Raw genomic sequence first — 21,460 nt, forward strand, 5'->3', positions numbered from 1 at the left:
TCAGAAGCTTTTGAACTTCTTTAGCCCTAGCCAACAAAGATGAGAAATTCTTAGCAAAATTATATTTAACACCGAGGCAGGCAACGACTTCCTGGACCTTTATTGTCTCTAATATTATGTTATGTTAATGTTGATGGGGAGGCTGGATTATTACTTACAAATTTTTTTAGTTGAGTTATTATTTATGGGCCCCTAAAGCCAAGGGCCCCTGGGTCAGTGACCCCCATGACCCCCCACCCCTCTTCTCAACACTGCCTACGAGAGCTCCTCGATGGTGTGAAAAATCTTCATTTGAAAAAGCAAATCAGCGCACCTTACACGAGAGCTACAATACCCGGGTAATGTTTTTTGCCGTTCCCAACTTAATTGAATGTATGCATTGCCAGTCCATGACACATTTTCGACCTTAGAGAATAAAGCAACATTTGCAAAAGAGGCTGCTTTGTCTCCAAAGAGGCGGATTCAAAATACGATTTGAATAGCTGGGTAATACGCCCCTATTTACCTTGGCTCTAGCTTATACAACGTGAAAAAAACAGCAGAAAATTAAACGTAACTGCTTGTTCTGAGAACTGTGTAGAAAGACCCAAAAAAAATCCAGACCATCATAGCAGGTAAAGAATCATAGCAGGTAGACATTTTCTTGAAATTTAAATGCTTTACAAGCTGTACCTCAAAATGCTTCTACCTTTTGTTCATTCAGCGGAGATGATTTAAGATGGTGCCTTGTCGCTAAGATATCATTTTTCTCTATTCAAAGATTGTCTAGCCATCTCCAGAGCGCCTTCATATGTCGCATTTCCACCGATAAATCCCGATGCATGTACGAAAATGCAGCCTGCAATTCCGGAAATTCTCGTCAGCTCTTCGTCTCTTACTCCCCGCCATTCTTCTGGGAGGCTGAGTCTTCAAAGGAACAACGAGAAGCAAATCACCATAACCTCAGCAAATGAGGCGAGAAAAAACATGGAAGTTGCAAAAGCTTAAGTTGGGGTTGTACACACGACCTTGCGTTGCAGGCAATATCTTTGTCGATTCAGCACACTAATTTAATTCTACAGTGGCACACGGCACAACTGCTTCTACCCCATCCCCCCTTTTGCATAAGTTTAAGATTAGCTAAGGCCGCTTGGACCCCTCCTTTAAGACTCTCCATTGCAGTATCGTTATCGTCCGTAAGAGGTACTGAAGAGAAAATTTAACTTTCGCCCCAAAGAGGCATCGCTTTGCCTACCAGATTGACAGAACTGGTAGGACAAAAAACGTTAAGAAATTGGCAACATACAAGGCACAGATTAGCTGAATTAATATTTATCAATTAATTAACTAAATATGTAATATTCAGAGAATCAATCAACAAACAAATGCGTCTCAATTTTTCTAGATACAAGAAATAATCAATATCTTCATTTAGATTTAGAAACTCCCGAGGGCGAAAAAAAGGAAGGGCTGTCGAACGTGCAAAGCGTCTTTGTTAAACTTAAAAAAGATTTCAGGAAACAGAATTATTTTGACAAATATAAACCAGACTGAAAAAAAATTTGAATAAGCTTGATAGGGTTGATTTGGATGATGGCAAAAAAAGCTGCAGTTGCAGCTTTAAACCTTGAAATAAAGAAGGCAAATACTTTCTTCGATCAAAGCCCAAAATCAAGACGGTTCTGAAAAAAATTATATCATTTCCTACGAAGACAACTTCTAGCTAGAAAAAAAGATTTTAAGAGTGATTTTGTAATTTTTTCTGACATAAAGCTGATAGCTTATATATATTTTAGTCTTGGAGGCTGGATACTGACGCATCAGCATTAACGTCATATTTCTAAAATGAGGAAATAGCTCCGTTTTGTAGCTACAGTAAATAAATGTTTGACCTGTTGAGGAAGACAATATAGTGACGATTGTGAAAAGAAAGGTTCGAAATGGAAGCGACTTTTTTATATACAACAAGTTTTTGAAGATCCTTCTGAGTTCGAATAAGTCATGACGAGTTTTGATGTCCATATTTTTATGCTTTTGCTGTCTCGGTCTATACCCATCCGAAATTAAGACGGCAAAAACCCCAATAAACAGAGAAGGCACTTAGATAACTTGTTGGAGAATTCGCGGTTATTATTTCAGATACAAGTGCCAGCTTCGAACATGTTTATGAATCAAACCACATTCTAGACACTATCATTTACAATAGAAGATTTGTCCAACACGAAAAGGGAACGTGTTGTTTCATTCATCCTACAAACTTTTGAGCGCAAAATTTCTTCATAAAATGGAAGCCATGGCTGGAAATAGCAAGTAAGATTTTAATAGAAATACATACCTGTTTTCAAATGAGGAGAGACCAATAGGAACGCACTATTGTAGAAAAAATGAAATGGATATATGTGGATAAGAACATTGTTTACTCAAGCTCGAATTTAGATAGTTATCTATTCATGTTAGTTATCTATTTCGATTAGTTTATTTATAAAAAATTTCTAAGAACCAAAGAGGAGGAAACTTGCCCTTAAAGAATCTGTTTTTGGCCAACGAGAGAATAAGATTTTGAAATTGGTTCATCTTTATTGAAGATGATAAAACTTGCATACTTTTGCACTGTTTTGTTGAATGTGGGGTAAAAATAACAAGCATGAGCCGAGTGCCCTGTTTGATGCAGCCAATGGCAGGTGCCTGTAGTAGCAAATGCGTTTTGTAATTGAGTGATGGACTAACTAGTCAGCTGGCTTTAATAAGGGGTATGAACAATCAACGAATGTTTATTCTAAGGCATATCAATAGCAGATCCAAAGCAAAGGAGATTATTCAGTGGATGTAAACAGTGGGCATTGTAATAAAGATATTAAAGGCCTTCATGAGGCAGACTCCATTCAACTGGGAGTTCACCAAACATATTCTGGATGTTTATTCTAAGACATATCAAAAGAAGGTCTCAACACAGTTGCTGAAACCTACAACCCAAATGATACATGGACATTAGAACACTCCATATGAGCATCCTTTTTCCAACTATACTTTTTCACTAAGTGTATTGCCTAATGCAAATATTTCAAAGCTTGACTCGATTAAAATATTTACCTGCACTCGCCATTTTCCGTTTTGATCTGTGAATAGCACATATTTAATTTTGTTCTCCATCCCCAACTCTTTTTCTATTTCAAATAAATGATCCTTCCAAGGGCAGCCACCCTTTCCAAAATTAATTATCTCTCCGCTTTCATGAACCTGCAAAGAAAAAAGACTTATTTGTTCATACAGGGTTCTAATGACGTTGAAATTTTCTACATTTGTAAGTTAAACACTACAGGTTATTGAAAGTCCTCATTCACCAAGGAGTACAAACATAATATCACATGTAATATCATATATCATAATATCATAATATCGTAACTAAACATAATATTACCTGTAAATGGGCAGGTTTAATTCCTGTCTGATGATCGCACTAAGCGGGATACTCAGGGTGGCAACCTAAAACCGTATTTTTAACACAGAGAGTACATTTTCAGATACACATTAATTCTGACTACGCGATGGAACATTGACTAAAGCCAAACCTTTGCTCGTTCTTTGATGGCATTTTCGACGATGCATCTTGCAGGCAGCCAAGATTCTTTAAAATACGAGACTCTGTCCAGAAATTCAGACCGTACGAGCTCCATTGCTTTTTCAAATCCTTTCTAAAAAGGAAATACAAGTGTGCATCAGGTTTCAAAGAACATAATGCTGTGGCGAAATATGCTATGACAAAAAAGAAAGCAAGTTCTATCGAATTACCCATGGGTCAGGACTTTGGTCATTCCATCTTGGATTCAAGTATGAAACACGCGAGCTCAGTGTAGTAGTAATTCGATACCTGGAAAAAAGTCACACAGGTTTAAGCCAAGGCAATGATTTACAACGAAAATTTTTTTTTCATTACTTGTGTAAATAGCAAGGGCATACCTACAACAATGGAACAAGAAAAGTGATGGGTGTTTTGCCACTGCAACGTATTTAGACATGAATTTTTTATCAGCTACTAAGAAAAGAGTTCTCAGATTTCTAAAATAGATTTCTGCGATAAGACAGCACAGAAAAGATACCAGCCAATAACTACACACACCGCGAACTTGCTGATAAGAAAGCATAAAAACAACTCTTGGGTTCTCAAGAATAGATTCCTTTTTCACAAGAAACAATTTGGAGTATCTTCTGACATAAATATACTAGATTGCGTGCGGTACAATATAAGCCTTGATAACGGGCTATGATCAAAACATCTTTATTTATTTAAAAAAAAATTTCCTGGTACAATTGACTTATATTAATCGTTATCATATCTTCTGACATGTTGGTCATATATAATTAACTATGACCCAAGCTTAGCATTTTCTCTGTTATTTGTGTTAAAGTTCATAATATAGGCCTGATCCATCAATAAACAGTTGACTTCTATTTTTAACAAAGTACAAGTCAGAGTTGGAATGGCAGGAAAATTTACAAATTCCACAAAAGTTTCCTAGACTATCTATAGAGACAAAACCACTGATTCAAAAAGGCACATATATAAGCTCATTTTATAAGCTGAAGGTTAATACGCTGGTCATTTTTATTGCACATTACAACGTTTTTCATCATTGTATGTCCACATATGCATAAAGTTACATAATATAACGTTATCGTTAACAGAAAATGTACTTTGATAGCAACCCCCTTCCATTGTTAATAGCTTCACTGTTCCGCTCTAATTTCTATGAAAAAGAAGCCGCAAGCAACAGATTCCTAGATCCACTCCAATTTTTGGAAAGGGAAATAGAACAGAAGACACACCAAGGTAAGCATAAAAATTATTTTGTGCTTTTTAGGTACTGCAAGGTACTCTAAAAGGCTGCCAATTCATGTTAGTGGTACCCCACAGTTAAAGACAACCTAATGATACAAGACCCAATGGATAGTTTACTTTCTTGTGCAGACACATTTCCTAATTTTCTCTCCCAATTGCCTTCAGCTTCATTAGAGTCTAAAGAATACCTTGATTCTCCATCGTGTTGATTCACTCCATTATCAATAGCATCAATCTCTTCAATGAAATTTTCATACAGTTTGTCATAAAGTACTTCAACATCTTTCTTTTCAACAGCCTCTCCAACAATCTGAGACAGTATCTGATGTCCAAAGTGCAAATACACAAGCCCTGCACTGCTCAGCTTTGTTTGCCATTTCTTTTGTGCTAGACAAGCCATTGTTCCATCAAATGCCCTGCAATGATTTGGAAAGATCAATATCCTTTACAGAATCATTTAACATAAAAACTATTATGTAAGAAAAAGCATTTACTTTAAACAAAGCAACTTTTTCCCTGTGAAACTTTTTTGTATTTTCATATGACTTGATATCAACCAGCATTCATAACCATAAAAGAACAATTTGTTGTTGTTCTGTTTGCTTTTCAAATGAACATTGACATTCCTCAAAAATTTGATTTACCTTTAAATTTGATTATAAAAAAATTCAAAAAACTGTTGGTACAAGGCATTAGGATAATCAAGAAAATGCTGAAACCAACTTCTATGGGGAATTTTATGTGATAACCTGGCTAACAAGAACTTTTTATCTTTTTTTCTTAGCAAAAAAGCTATGATGCAAGTTATTGATTGATAATAAATGGACTGGATCAAGCCAATTGATAATCAACAAAACATATCTAAAAACAAACAGATATATACATACACAATATTTCTAGAATAACTTCTTGTGAAAATCTTAAACAAAAATGATGTTAAAATGTTTTGAATGTTTTGGGCTTAAAAATATTATCAGTATCAATTATAAGAATTGATAAAGCACCTCTGATGATGGTCATATCTGTGTTTTGCAGGGTCATAAACTCCACCAACATCAACTACAATGTCACATTCTGCAAGCTTTTCTGGATCTCTGGATCTTATAATTTCAGCATGTTTGTATTCTGGCAGCATTTTCAAAAATGAGCAGGCAAGGACTTCATCACAGTGAAATGTTCCATCATGTGTACCAATTAATTTTGTCATTTTCACTTTTTTCTCATCACACATTCTGTAAATTATTTATAAGGTAAGTACGAGCAACACATATCGTAGAATTGATAACAAAAATGACTTTGTAAAATGAAAAATTTGCAAACATTGCTTCTATAAGTATGCATACACACAATAGATACTGGCAAAAGCCCTAGTTCAAACAGAAAAACAAAATAAATATTTCTTCTGCATATATACATTGACAGAAGTATCACAGATAAAACAAAAGCATTGGTTGAATATTTCAAATATATAATGTACCTATAAAATTCTTCAAACAATTTCATTAATATTTAGAGGCAAGCTAGTCCAGTTTTTGACAAGCCCTATCAGCTTGTTCCAACTTTGTGTCACTTTTGTAGCTTGCCCAAATGACACACCCAACATATTGGGAATCTTCAGCCAAGGATGGGGATGGTATTTCTGTGTAACCATTGCAAATCACAATTTTTTTATACAGTAGTATTCTCACTTTACACACATGTGAGATAAATTCAAGTACTGCTCATGTATGCGATTGAGCAGGGTAACTTTTTTAACAATATATTTTGTAATTTTTGATTCGCATATTGGAAGCTATATTAACATTTAAAAATAACATGATGCAAGAAAATTGACTATTTACTTAAAGATTGATGCATCTAATCAACTAGGGGGTGCTATCTCCTCGATTAGTTTAGAAAACTACTGAGAATTTCCTACTTTAAACAATCCCTGTGTACAATACTAATTTGTTTCTCTACTCCCTATTTATTCCAGGGGCGGCTGGGAGTAAATTTTTTTTGGTATTACTTTTTCAAACGTATGGAAGATGCACGATAAAGGAAAATTAATAATTTCTTTATGAAAGGATTTTGATCCTCCTCAGCTGGAGGGGTATAGGAGTTTTGCTACCCCCCCCCCCCCCCATTTTGGCCCAGCCATACATTGGGGAAATATGCATGTCTTCAATTGACTCTAAACAACAAACACTAAAAAGACATAAATTGGTCGGATCAAAAGCAAATTATCAGTCGATATACACATTTTTGTAAGCAACTAAGAATCTGAGCGAATGCTGAAAGTTTCTGAGTTAATTGGCAATTTTAGCGTTGCATCTCCTAGAAGATAAATACAGATACTTCCTTGATAGCATATCAAAAAGAAATCTATGAAGAGCCTGGTTTCCTGTTGGTTTGCGAGCGGTGGTTAGTCGTGAAAAACATTTGGCGGCCACTTCCTCTGAGCCACCATGAGGGCCCTTTATTAGAATCGCGATTATAATAACAGAAACCACTGCGTGAAAGCCCGCTGAACACATTCAAGGTTCACTTCAGTAGTTCATCTTTCATTTTAAATGCCTTTACATAAGCAACTTGCAACATGTTGAATAGCTATACTGCAGTTTACAAAAGTACAAATAAAATTCGAAAAGATGCAGGCTAAAAATTTATTATAGAAAAATACATGACGAGATATATCTGGCACGGTCTTTCAGTTTGAGACATTGCTATGGAGTTAATTCCACCCGTTTCAAAATGATTAGAGATACACTATGAACACCGAGACGATAGTCATTCACTTGATCTTCCACAACACGATTCATTTTGAAACAACTAACTTATAAGCAAAATCATAAAACAGCACTGGCAAAAGGTAAATGGCCGCGTTATTAGAATCCCAGAAGTAATAATGAGGCTGCTGGGCTCCTTTATTTCAAGGACCAAGAACAATTGAATTTTAGGTCATCGATGAGTCCCGGGACAAATACTTTGCTGTTTCTGTTATTAAAAACGCCAAAGTAATAATGAGACCGGGAGCCTCGAACTAGCTTTGAACAATTTGAAATACAATTGCAAAACATAATAGGCTTCCTGTGGTTAAGGATTAGCAGGTAATTATCATCCCCTCCAGATGAATAGAGGACAGATACCATATCATTTCTACGTCATTGGTTGTGTCTAGCAGAAGAATGCATCAAACTGATAATGACTTTGGAAAAAGTGTTATTACAGTAATAACCGTAATAAGCAGTTTTTGACATCCTCGCGTTTCTGATCGGTTCTATTTCGATCCAGAGCTGGGTGTATACACATAGGTTCATAAAGTAGTGTGACAACTTTGAAACTTTATGACCTTTCATGCAATAAATTTTGAAAGCCTTTTTGAAAATATTTTGTCTTTAAACAAGTACGGCAGCTATTTCCATAGAAATTCCCGCAAGATGTTGTTGACCTTTTGAAGCCTTTTATGTATGCCAAAAAATTAAAAAAACATCAACCATAAAAATTCGGGGTTTGGGTAAGGATTAGTGTCCAAGAGGTGCAAAACTGCGTCAGCGCCAAAAAATTCTTAGGACAAACATCCGACCAATTTTCCCACCAGCCATCTAATATTTGACTTACACTGTTCTCTTACAGAAAAATTTTATAAAAACTATCTAAAAAACAAACCTAATGGGCAATATGTATAATCCTTTGAACGGCTGGTTGTATCTCTCCGGTCGAAACAACTTACCTACAGCACTCAATCGTATAGGCCATGATTTCCACATCGAAAATGGCGCCAATCGCCCACTTGAGGCCAGCCTCTCTCTGTTCTTAGAAGATAACGGATTTTGTTTAAACTTGTTTAAAGCCCTACATAGTGAAAAGTTGAGTGAAATGTTTAGTGAAACGTTTAGTCGTTTTGCCAGGGCTAAAGATTTAATCCACTAATAATGAAATTAACTGTTTTACCAGTCTGTCACATAGTATTTGATGCCGTATAGAAAGAGCTGTGCATGCAAAGAACAAGACAGCTCCAGGATACAGTTATCCTAACCTGTTGGCATTGATACAAAAGAAATACTGCATTTGCTCTGAAAAGCGCCTACCCTCGAAAAAGCGCCCACCCTCTCTCAAAATGTTTCTTTCTTTCAAAAAATCTTGACTGATAATAAAAATCAATACAGGAATAATGCTATTCATCGGTCAGTAATCTTCTAAATGAAGCAAGGGCGGATCCAGAGCAATTTTGAAGGAGGGGCAGTTGGTATTGGGGGCGCTGAAAAATTTTCATAGATCGGTGACGAGTGTACGCTGTATACAACAATTTCAGTCCCTAACTACTGACAGAAGGCTCTCCATTCACTTTGTAAGGGAATTTTCACAATAATTGTTGTACATTTTGAGGTAATCCTTGAAGTAAATCAACCTATAAGTCTCAGAAACTTTTTCATCTGATTATCATTCCAAGTAGCTTTTCGTTTTGTCCAGAATCACTCCAAGTAGCTTTTCTCCTGTGCTCTCTTTTATCCTGACACTTCCGATATTTAAAGAAATATCATTACTTTTATTCTCAAAAATCATTAGATGGCATTTGTCCTCATTCAACTTCATACAGTTGTTCGGAAACCATTCTGCAATTTTAAGGGCATCACTCTCTAATGTTTAAATGATACTATCAATACTATTGTCACAAGCATAGATAGTTGTATCATTTCCATAGTTACATATTTGAGTATCATTCACAAACATGAAGAGATCATTGAGGTATATGTTAAACAGAAGAGGTCCCAAGAACAAGCCCTGTAGTACACCAATCGTTGAATGTGCTGAAGGACCCATTCATCTTTACCCTCTGCTTCCTCTCGTTGAGATAGCTAAGGATCAATCGCAATGCACTCTTACTGAATCCACAATCAAAAGCTCATGATTCAAGCAACCAAAAGCCTTTGAAAGATCCATCAGCAGTGCTCCAACGACACCCCATTTATCTAAGGTCTTTTTGCAGGTTTCTATGAGTCGTGAAAGTGCATGTTGGGTTCCATATCCCTTTCGAAATCCACGCAGAAGTGGAGAGAGGAAGCTAAGGGAATAAGGTTTATCTGACCCTCCACTACTCTCTCGTAAAATTTGGAAACAGACGATAAAACCGTTATAGGTCTATAATTTTTCTTAATAAAGGCTTCATGACTTTTGAACAGGGACGAGACCTCACCAGCTTTTAGTTCCATTTAGAAAATAGCACTCAGATAAATTAGAATTGAAAATTTTCTGGATAAGGACAGCAAGAATGTCTGCATTCTGTTTGAGGATCTTAGTAGGAATACTATTAAGGGGTGATGCCTTTCTTGAATCCAGTTTGTGAATCTGTAAAAGTACCTCATTGATAGTCACTGGTTTGAATTCAAACTTATTCAGATCGCAGCATTCTTTGATCTTTTCAATGCTGGGATGATTGAGCTTTTAGCTTTTACCACTGGATCATTTGTGATTATCTGTGAAATAATGATTTAAAATTTCTGCAATCTTCAAGTCCTAAGTTATCATTTTTTCAACTTCAAACAGAGTCACAGCTGAGTTTGTTTGTATTTCATTTGAGAAAACTGGTTTGACAGTCTTCCAAAATTTACGGTCATCTGTAAGGTCTCCAAGGTCAAGGTTCCTATAGTAATCAGATTTCGTTCTGCCCAGGAGTTTCACACAAAAATTTCTTTACTTTTTGAAAGCTTTAAGATTCTCCTCAGTTTTTCTCTTGATGTATCTACTGCGTAATTTCTTGCGATGCATCATCGCTTTTCGTAAGGCCTTTGTCATATAAGGGGCATCATTTGCACGCAAATATTTTTTCTTAAGAGAAGCAAGTTTATTAAGTGTGTTTATAACTACAGCATCGAAAGTGCCATAATCATCGTTACCCTGCATTTCAGACGTAATCTGATCACAAGGATCCCTCCTAAAGTCCTCAGCACGAAAATTGGTGCAATTTCTATATGTAATGATCTTGGGCTCTTTTTTCCTATATCCACCTTTAAGTATTGTGATTATCATGGCATGAAAGTCCGACAGCCCTGTATTCACTGTTACAGTATTCTGAAAACTTCTCTTCCTGTTCGTCAGGATAAGATTTATGCATCTAGGGTTGTCGGACCTAAAACAGGTCGGGCTCTTGACCAGATTAGATAAATCAAAGGTATCAACGAAGTCACTGATAACACCATCTTTGGGCTCACAATTAAAATCACCTATCAAACAGAAACTTTCATATTTGCTACTGTAAAAATCGAGCCCCTTTCCTATCTCATCAAAGAAGTATCTGTCAGATTGAGCTGGAGGGCGGTAAATGCTGAAAATTAGCCATTTTTGCCTCTTGAAAGTTACTTCGATTATGCCACATTCAATGTCATTTGATGTTCTGTAGACAGATATCTCTTTGCAGAGAGATAGGAGGTAGGCCTGCCTATCTTATCTCTAAATTAGCCTGGCAAGTATGAGATCCGAACTTCATTTTGTGGAATTTCTTGACACAAGCTATGTAAAAGTCGAAAACTCAGTGCCCCCCGGAAAAAAAATTCCACATGTTTTTCAGGCCCGGCACTCAAAACAATTAAGAACCCCTGTTATAGACCAAAGACCATACATCTAAAATACAGGGTAGCGGAACAATTCCATAACGCAGACCACAAGCTGACGATTGGAATGAACATTAACTAGCACACTTACAGAGAACCAAGGAGCACGAGAGAGCACTCCTCTATTCAGAACGTTGCTTTTTTGATTGATTTTTATCACCATCCTACCCTTAGATTCTTTTCCTTGCTTTCTTTCTGCTGCCGCTTTATAATGGGGCTTTTCTGTGGTGTCAAAAGTGTCTTTTTGCCGCCTTTTTGAATGTCTAAAACACTAAATCATTTCTGGGCGACAGTCTCATTCTTCCAACGTGCCCATGTTAAAATGTACAAATTTTTATTTTCATTTCGAATGTGCTCCAGGGTGAAGTTTTCAGCAGGTTACAAGCCCTGATATGTCTCTTGACACGATAGGAGTTTTTCAAGCCATGTTTTCTTATCCTTTAAAAATCGTGGTTTTGTAATTAATGGATCTACTACGTTAACGATATTGAGTGGAATGGTTTGTATATGCTATGATATAAGCCCAGGGTTTGAAAGGTGAATAGAGCTTAAAGTATTATGATGATTTGTAGAGCTGGAAATTTTCTTTAGATAAGCTTTGTGCAGTTGGAAGTTCGTACTGCAAAGAACATGCGAAGTTTCAAATCGCTGCTCAAGACAAACCTTTTTAAAACTAGCATATAATTTATGATTAAATTCAATTTTTAATATTATTTTTGAACAGTCCCTAGAATACTGTATTATGTACTACAGTTGAGTACGTAAATAAATAAATATATGAAAAATTAACTATACATTTAAATTTGCAATGAAATATGTATTTGTAATTATTATTAAAAAACTTTCACTCTGGCCGCGAAAAAGCTTGTGATAAATTGAGATAAAATGTTAAGGTCGGTAAGCAATCAATTGTATCGCTGAAACGAAGAAAAAGGAAGTAATGAAAGAGAAGGAAAATTAAATTTCAAAATTAAAACAAGATTGCAACTTCTGACCTTCAATAAATTGTCTTATATTATAGAAGGGTTGGGCAAAGTTGGCAGATTCCCATTCCTTAGGGAAAAAGGTGATTGAGAAGCAGTCTATACATTTAAGAGAAAGTCGGAATTTAATTTTGGTCTTCTCAACAATGACCCTAAATTCTTTAAAAATTGCATTGAAATTAATCAATATCGAAGTTCATATTTGCTTGCAAAATGCATATGTAATAAATATATCATTATAAATATTTATTTATAATAAATATAAATTGTATGTATATATTGTTATATGCATGCGTTCCTCTCGACCAACTACATAGTGTATTCACTTTTTCGTACACAAAACAAAGAAACCGCTATTGTGAAGACAGAATTTCACCTTTGGGCTAAATCAGTAATATTCTTAATAGGCCAGAGTCACTAATTGGGCACCCTCAAAAGTCATTTGCTTCCTTTTCTGATTGGCCTCTTTCGATCCACAACTGGTAAATGTTTTTCCTAGCTGAGAATTTTCGAATAAGATTCGACGTTTTATAATCTAAAGAGCGTCTGACAAAAAATAAACTGTTACAGTGGGTTATTTGGAAAACGGAAAGATAAAATCACACAATCCCAAGCCCCTGTAAATGCAGCCCTTCCGGGTAAAGTTAGTCCAATCAAGGTGATATTCGTCCAAAAATTCATTAAGAATCTTAACAAAATAAACAAAGTTGATAAGTAAAACTTGCAGTCATACAAACGAATGTAGCATTTGGTCCGACTATAGGTCGAGTCGCGAAGATAAAAACTTAGGCAAGACAAGAGGTTGCTCTTGTATAAATTCAAATTTAAAACAACCTATGATTTAGGACTGAAGGGTTTAAATAGATACAGAAAAGGAACAACCGTCTTGAGTTTGTCTGTTTGTTTCTATACAATTTGTACAGAGATAAAAGGCAAACATGTTTGGACTTGACTTGGTATAAGCTTGGTCATTTGAGAAGAAAGAAATTCTTAATCTCTTAAATGTGAATAAACCTCGAGGTAAACCCTTAGTGATTACGTAGAATTAAACATGGCCGTTGACAAGAAAGTAGCGTTTCATAAAAACGGTTACGCTTGCCTCTTAGCTATAGTAATAGGATTGCTAGTTGTTGAAGCAATATTCCTACATTTGAAGATCTACAAAACAGACAGTGTGCTGACAGAAAGGATAAATGAGCTGGAAAGAAAGCAAGAGAAAACTGAAAGGGAATTAAAAGAATGCCAAAGCAAAGATGGCGAACAAAAACAAAAGGACTTTCGCTACTATTCACAACTTTTAAACAGAGAATTCAGGATATTAGAAAAACTGAAACGAAGATCACGACGTCACAATCAACCGAGCTTTGATCTTCATTTACAAATACAAAAATTGGCACATAATGTCAATGGGCTTTGCAGCAGTGTGACACTTGTATGCAAGAAGGGTGAAAGAGGGGCAAGGGGAAAGCCAGGCCCGCGTGGTGCCAAAGGAGAAGCAGGACAGAGAGGGGATATCGGACCTATTGGTGTAATTGGTCCTCCAGGTCAAAAGGGGGACAAGGGGCAAAAGGGCCAGCCTGGATCACCGGGAAGGTCGATTTCAAAGCCACGAATTGTATCAAAGTTTCCAAATGTAGTCTACAAAACAGTTGGCTCTAATTTAACATTATTATGTGAGGCCGAGGGGAACCCCACACCAAAAATTATCTGGAGATTCGGGTCACAAACTCAAGATTCAAGGTACAGTTTTCCTGCTTCAGGTGCCCTCGCTATTTCAATAGTGCAGGAGAATGACAACGGTATAATCAAGTGCGTTGCGGAGAACATTCTTGGTACAGATGCAGTCGAAACTGAACTTTCTGTCCTAACAAAACCCAAGGTGATCATAAACTCCAAGAAGGTCATTGGAACAGTTGGGTATCCTTTAGAAGTCAACTGCAGTGCTACTGGCAATCCTATACCAAAGCTCTACTGGAAAAAAGCTCATGGTTTGACAAGTGGCAAAGAGGTTCTTGCAACAGATCAGAAAAGCATGTTACTCAAGTTTACAAAAATTGTTTCTGATGATGCAGGGTACTATATTTGTGACGCAAAAAATAAAGTTGGAGTAGCATCTGATTCCGCCGTTCTTGAAATACAAAAAAGAGACTGTTCATCGTGGAGGAAAAGCGGGCAGTCAAAAAATGGACTCTATATAATTAACCCAGATAACGGCATAGCTTTCTCTGTTTATTGTGACATGGAAAATGACGGGGGTGGCTGGACGGTGATTCAGAGGCGTACTGATGGGTCAGTAGATTTCTATCAAGACTGGGAATTGTACAAGATAGGCTTTGGGGATTTGAGAAATGAATTTTGGCTTGGAAATGAGAAAATTCACCGCCTTACAAAACAAAAAGATATGAAGATTCGGTTTGATCTTGAAGATGTGGATGGCAACAAAGCTTTTGCAGAATATAATGCCTTCCATATAGATGGCGAAGATCAGCAATTTACAGCACATGTAAGTTCTTACTCTGGAACGGCTGGCGATTCGTTTTCAGATACAAATGGGAATAAATTTTCAACTAAAGATAAAGATCACGACACGAGTCCAGGTGGAAGTTGTGCTGTGTCATTTCAGGGTGCATGGTGGTATCGAGATTGTCATTCATCAAATTTGAATGGAAGGTATCTAAATGGTCCACATAAGTCGTATGCCAATGGAGTAAATTGGTATCACTTCAAAGGTCATCATTATTCATTAAAAAGAACTGTCATGAAGATAAAGCGACGGAATTAGCCAAGACCAAAATCTAACGCAAAAGCAGCTATGAATTAGCAGTTGCATTAATGGCGACTTTTGTAGAAGATAATGTGTAGCTTGGAGTTGATAATTGAAATATATAGATGCATGGATGCCGCTTGCCTCTCTTTCTATTTGAGTTCTTGATATAAAATAGATAACCAAAGGATATAAGATACGACCTTCGAACAAATAGCCTCCTGTAGCTCCTTACAACCAATAAGTTAAGTTAGTTTATGGGAAACTTTATTATCATTTAGAGGAACTATTTTACGGAACGCGCTATCTGACACAATAAAAAGCAAGCCATTTACAAAGTAACGTGTCTTGTGAACTTGATAATCGAAGCATTTAAGAACATGAAATGAAAATGTTTTTATAGTTATGTAAATAATGTTGAAAAATTATGAGCTATGTTAACAGTTGTAGCGAATAAAAAAACCACCTTCGTCCTAAAGTGAACCGATAGTGTAGCCCACATTCGCAAAGATTTAATTAAAAGTGTCATAACTTATGAATAGCGGCTGAAATTATGCACGCAATGTTCAGGTGGGGAAACTTAGGAGGGGCCCCCCATTTTTGTCAATGGCAAATTAATTTGAAATATCTACTGTGTAAGAATAGGTCGCATTTTTCCATTTTTGCTTTACTGTGTAAAAAGAGGACAGAGTTATTAAAATACATTCGTGTTAAGCTTTTGTAATACAGAAAGATTTTGGTGTCTTCCTTATATATTTATATATGAAAGAATGCCCAACTTAAAACTTTGTTTTATAGTATTTGCTCGGAACTGAGCCCTAACCGCTGTTTCTTTATGCTCGTCAGCCTCGTCACAGGAAAGTGTCGCTCCAGTACACCCTGTCTCCCCCCCCCCCTAAATAAGGATTTAGCCGATGTGGCATATCGATTAGGTACGTTCCTAGAATTTAACCCCTCCAAGTCCGTATTCTGTTATTTTTTTAAACAAGAAGAGGGAGGGTGTCGTAGGACGCTCTCCAGGTCATATAGCATATTGTTATTATGTGGCAAACAATATTTAATAGGCAATTCAGTAAATCAGTAGTTAGTTATCTTTGTAACCTCGTTCGGTTAAATTATAAATCTGGAATGTTTATCGAGAAATGAAAAGGTAGAGAATTTGTTTTTGTTCCTCTATCAACTCAACGATGTAATGAAAGCACCTCTCACATAAACAGGTATGAAGAACATAATGAGCATGCAGAAGTTAGAATGTTAGGCTCCACTCCTATTAAAAAAACACCCGTTTTGCAACACCGAGGGTTACGAGAAACTTAGGGCCTGTTTACACGAGAGAAAAAGGAACGGATCCAAAAGATCCACAAGCGTTTACACGAGATCGGATCCTAAACTATAAAGCGTTTACACAGGAACGGACGCTTTTTTAAGCGTATGCAATGACAATATAATTGTTAATTTTCATTTTGGCGGGAGAATATCTAAGATGGCGTTCTTCGCAAGCAACGATAAGCGTTCATTTTTTACATCGACAGACGAGGAGACGGCTTTCTTGATGAAAGTAGTTATGGATTACAAAGCTGCTATAATGCAAAATGGAGAAGACTCGGGGACTGTTATGTCATCGAAATACGAAGACATTCTACTTAAATTTATCGAGGCCTATCCAGAAACTGCAACAGAGGACTTTCCAAATAGCCAGGATAAAGAAAAAATCACAAAAGAAAAGGTGAAAATAAAATGAAACAAGACTAAGACAGGGTTCAGAAAGGCTGTCGACTGTGGAAAAAAGAGTGGTGGTGGGAGAGTAGTTTCTTTGTTGTATGATGAGTCAGGCCCGTCGGAACCGGGGGCCCCCCCAATAACTGTCAAACTGTAGTATGTTTCCTTTATAACAGTGTACTGAATGAGAAGGAAAACAATGGGCAGCCCCCCGAATATGAATTTCGTTCCGACGGCACTGTGAGTGCTGCGTACAATTGAAATAGCCTCCATTGTCCCCAGCAACAGTCTCGTTCTACTGCCGTGCCTTTGCGGATCCGTATCTTCCCGTTTACACGGCGCCGATGAAGGTACGGATCCAAATAGATTCGCTTTCGAATCGTACCCAAAAAGGCACGGATCTCTCCCAGAAAAGATACGGATCCTACCGTGCCCGTGTAAACGCAAGGCCTACCGTAGCCAGCTTGGGTACGGATCTATGCGGATCTGTTCCCGTGTAAACGGGGCCTTGATACCGGATTCCCGTGCATCCGGCCCAGTTGCATATACCTGCTGGAGGCATTTCGAAGTTCCACATAGTTTCAGATTACAAGCACGACTGTGACACTATGTGGCAGTTTAAATTACGTCCGGGGGTTAGGGAAGTCGGCCAGACATATGAATGTAGAGACATTACATGTGGTTTAGAAATTGTATAAGAACACAAGCCTGAAAATTGGTCAAAAGTTAAGAACAATTTAAGTGCAAACTGAGGCTGAGTAAAATGTTATTATGAACAATGTTTCATCTAAAAAATGAGGAGTTTTTTGTCATTTGGGATGAATTTTCAAACTTGTCGGCAAATAACGGCAAACGAGGCGTGAACACCTCCCAAGAGCGCAATAGTTTGCAATTGCAGGGGTAAAAAAGAGTGAAGCATTTTGCTTTAGTTTTTAAATGATCTCTATAAAATGTGACTCATCAGCAGGGCCCGCCCCCCCCCCCCTCCATTTTTTGCAAAGCAAATAGTTTTAAAGCTGCAGTAAAGGAGGTAAAAAGCCTTGCCCCCTACCTTTTTAGCCTTAGCCCCCACTTTCAAATTCGTAGCACGGGATCTGATCAGTGATGTCAGGAGATATGCCATCCTTGTATGCTGAGCAGAGCGCGGCATTTTTTGCTAGTAGACAGGGAATTTTGTAGAAAAAACTAGCAAACTGCCTAACCTCAAATTTTATTTCACATTCTTACTAAATCGACCATGGAGATTCCAAATCCAAGATGGGCCAAAAAAAATTATCACCGGAAGTTACTGTTTTTGATGACGTCATCAAAAAAATGATAAAAAATCTTTAAAAATCGGCCAAGGACTCGAACTCAACTTTTTTTGCATTTTTGCACTAAATTAACTATGCAGATTTCAAATCTGAGATGAAATGAAAAATATCTTGAACGAAAGTCAAATTTTGTGATGACGTCATCAACTTGGAGAAAATTCACTTTGAACCTTTTTAATTGTTTTCTCGCAACTATCATTGTCAAATATGTTCCATATTCGAATTGCACGCATTCAGTGCTTTTAAAAGATGTATTGAATTTCTATTATACTTACTTTTAAACGTTCTTTCATGACGTCATCATCATTTTATGACGTCATCGCCTTTTAAAGGTAATTGAATAACGCGTGAAAGGATGCCTAAAAATCTTTAGCTAGTTAAAAAAGTCATTCAAAATTAAAATTTCGTTGTATAGAAAATGATATGGATCCATTCATCCTTCATCACTGTCTCCTTTGCTGGAACTCCAGAAGAAAATGTAGTTCCACTCATCATCGTCTGCTTTAAGCTGATCACCTCACCATAATTTTTCCAATGGCCTAGTTCTCATTGGTTACGGAATTTTCTTCGATTTCATCACTAGAGCGCTGCAGATTTTGCAGTTTTTTAGCGGAAGGTATTCGGGGCCCTGCACAAGATGAACATAATTTGTGTGAAAAAAATTTTGGAATTATTTTGCTGATTCCAGTATTTTCTGCAGATATTCACAGCTTTTTTAACGTTGAAGATCGGATATTTTTGTCATCAAGCCGTTAAGAAACGTTTTTCTCTGTATATCCTCTTCGTGCCATTTCTTATTTATTTATCAAATGTATGTTCAAAATTAGAATATGTAAAGAAATTTTTTTCCTATAAACCACACTAATACCACCTGTAGGCCAGATCATTCTTTCCATCGTATGTCTAACCAAAGCTTAAAGGCAATTTCTCTTACAATCTTCTTTTGATAATGTAACCAATAGTAAATGCTTGTGTCGACCAGTATGGATCTGGTTGTAGAGCTTCTGATTATCTGTTTTTCATTGCCTTGCGAATTCTTACTGTTATCTGCACAAGTGTTTCATCACATTTCCCTTTGTATGATTATTTTTGCACAAATTTTATCGCTTTCGTGAGAATGTCTTTGCAGATTTCCTGTCTCATCCTAACTCTCTCGAGCAATTTTCCCTTTCCAGAACACTCCTAAAGCTTTTTAAAATGTTAGCTTTCCTTACAACAACATTACCGGTGTTGTTTCGCAGCCAATAACTGCATGAACAGCCGGTAGATTTTTGGAACTATCTAAACCCAGGTAAGAGACGACGTTCCAAAATTAACGTACTTCTCGTTGTCAATCTTTAAGGAATATTTCCTTGAAGGCTTTTCACACAATAAGCAGAAAACTACATTAGTGTCATTTCGACAACTAATAAATTTTATCGATGAGGAAAGAATGGAATATCAAATGGATGTCAGCCTCTTCATAGCTGCAATTAAGCAAGTATGTCGTGGAATCTTTGATTATCTTTAAAGTTTGTTATTTATTGGTAAACATGAGTGCTTTCAAAATTAACTGCTATCCTTCTTAGCCCTGGTAGAGCCTTGAACTAGCTTTAGAAAGTAAGTTTGATACAACAAGAACCAGACCAGATCATACAAAATGTTCTTGACATGTTATCAAGTAGGAACCGAGTTTTGCAATGGGTTATCGCAGAGATAAAGTGTTATACCCGCACTAAACCTATCTTATATTCCATTTCAAGGTTTTTGTTGCTGTTAGTGATGCTTGGCAGTCTTCTGCATTACAAAGATCAAGATAATCCAAAGGCTTTATCAGGGCTAAGAAGGAAAGCAGTTAATTTTGAAAGCACTCGTGTTTACCAATAAATAACAAACCTTAAAGATGATCAAAGATTCCACGACATACTTGCTTAATTGCAGCTATGAAGAGGCTGACATCCACTTGATATTCCATTCTTTCCTCGTCGATAAAATTTATTAGTTGTCGAAAGGACACTAATGTAGTTTTCTGCTTATTGTATGAAAAGCCTTCAAGGAAATATTCCTTAAAGATTGACAACGAGAAGTACGTTAATTTTGGAACGTCGTCTCTTACCTGGGTTTAGATAGTTCCAAAAATCTACCGGCTGTTCATGCAGTTATTGGCTGCGAAACAACACCGGTAATGTTGTTGTAAGGAAAGCTAACATTTTAAAAAGCTTTAGGAGTGTTCTGGAAAGAGAAAATTGCTCGAGAGAGTTAGGATGAGACAGGAAATCTGCAAAGACATTCTCACGAAAGCGATAAAATTTGTGCAAAAATAATCATACAAAGGGAAATGTGATGAAACACTTGTGCAGATAAAAGTAAGAATTCGCAAGGCAATGAAAAACAGATAATCAGAAGCTCTACAACCAGATCCATACTGGTCGACACAAGCATTTACTATTGGTTACATTATCAAAAGAAGATTGTAAGAGAAATTGCCTTTAAGCTTTGGTTAGACATACGATGGAAAGAATGATCTGGCCTACAGGTGGTATTAGTGTGGTTTATAGGAAAAAAATTTCTTTACATATTCTAATTTTGAACATACATTTGATAAATAAATAAGAAATGGCACGAAGAGGATATACAGAGAAAAACGTTTCTTAATGGCTTGATGACAAAAATATCCGATCTTCAACGTTAAAAAAGCTGTGAATATCTGCAGAAAATACTGGAATCAGCAAAATAATTCCAAAATTTTTTTCACACAAATTATGTTCATCTTGTGCAGGGCCCCGAATACCTTCCGCTAAAAAACTGCAAAATCTGCAGCGCTCTAGTGATGAAATCGAAGAAAATTCCGTAACCAATGAGAACTAGGCCATTGGAAAAATTATGGTGAGGTGATCAGCTTAAAGCAGACGATGATGAGTGGAACTACATTTTCTTCTGGAGTTCCAGCAAAGGAGACAGTGATGAAGGATGAATGGATCCATATCATTTTCTATACAACGAAATTTTAATTTTGAATGACTTTTTTAACTAGCTAAAGATTTTTAGGCATCCTTTCACGCGTTATTCAATTACCTTTAAAAGGCGATGACGTCATAAAATGATGATGACGTCATGAAAGAACGTTTAAAAGTAAGTATAATAGAAATTCAATACATCTTTTAAAAGCACTGAATGCGTGCAATTCGAATATGGAACATATTTGACAATGATAGTTGCGAGAAAACAATTAAAAAGGTTCAAAGTGAATTTTCTCCAAGTTGATGACGTCATCACAAAATTTGACTTTCGTTCAA

General features: G+C 36.6%; 2 protein-coding genes across 2 annotated transcripts; one reads left to right on the forward strand and one right to left on the reverse strand.

Annotated features, from left to right (window-relative positions):
• Window positions 1-627: 627 nt before the first annotated feature.
• Window positions 628-13,152, reverse strand: LOC135681081 (MYG1 exonuclease). The gene is made up of 9 exons (XM_065195371.2): window positions 13,123-13,152; window positions 8,465-8,610; window positions 5,821-6,048; window positions 5,005-5,232; window positions 3,769-3,847; window positions 3,549-3,671; window positions 3,070-3,216; window positions 2,315-2,349; window positions 628-906 (listed from the first exon to the last, which is right to left on the reverse strand). The coding sequence occupies exons 1-9, from the start codon at window positions 13,135-13,137 to the stop codon at window positions 741-743; spliced, it is 1,167 nt and encodes a 388-aa protein (XP_065051443.2). The 5' UTR covers window positions 13,138-13,152; the 3' UTR covers window positions 628-740.
• A 254-nt stretch (window positions 13,153-13,406) lies between these two features.
• LOC135681079 (uncharacterized) lies at window positions 13,407-15,285 on the forward strand. Its single transcript, XM_065195369.2, has one exon. It carries the CDS (start codon window positions 13,441-13,443, stop codon window positions 15,169-15,171), a length of 1,731 nt encoding a protein of 576 aa, XP_065051441.2. The 5' UTR covers window positions 13,407-13,440; the 3' UTR covers window positions 15,172-15,285.
• The last annotated feature ends 6,175 nt before the right edge of the window (window positions 15,286-21,460 follow it).

The sequence above is a fragment of the Rhopilema esculentum genome, chromosome 18, assembly GCF_057945365.1.
Source record: "Rhopilema esculentum isolate cy_ngs chromosome 18, ASM5794536v1, whole genome shotgun sequence".
NCBI lineage: Eukaryota > Metazoa > Cnidaria > Scyphozoa > Rhizostomeae > Rhizostomatidae > Rhopilema > Rhopilema esculentum.

What these genes read in the sequence shown, in the direction of transcription:
- LOC135681081 (XM_065195371.2), bottom strand. An exon ending in CCATCAAAGAACGAGCAAAG is followed by an intron (nt 3,217 to 3,548) that starts GTTTGGCTTTAG and finishes TTTTCTTTGCAG; the next exon opens with GTTCATGAAAGCGGAGAGAT. An exon ending in CTCTCCTCATTTGAAAACAG is followed by an intron (nt 907 to 2,314) that starts GTATGTATTTCT and finishes GTTCCTTTGAAG; the next exon opens with ACTCAGCCTCCCAGAAGAAT.
- LOC135681079 (XM_065195369.2), top strand. Translation starts at nt 13,441, where the DNA reads ATGGCCGTTGACAAGAAAGTAGCGTTTCATAAAAACGGTTACGCTTGC.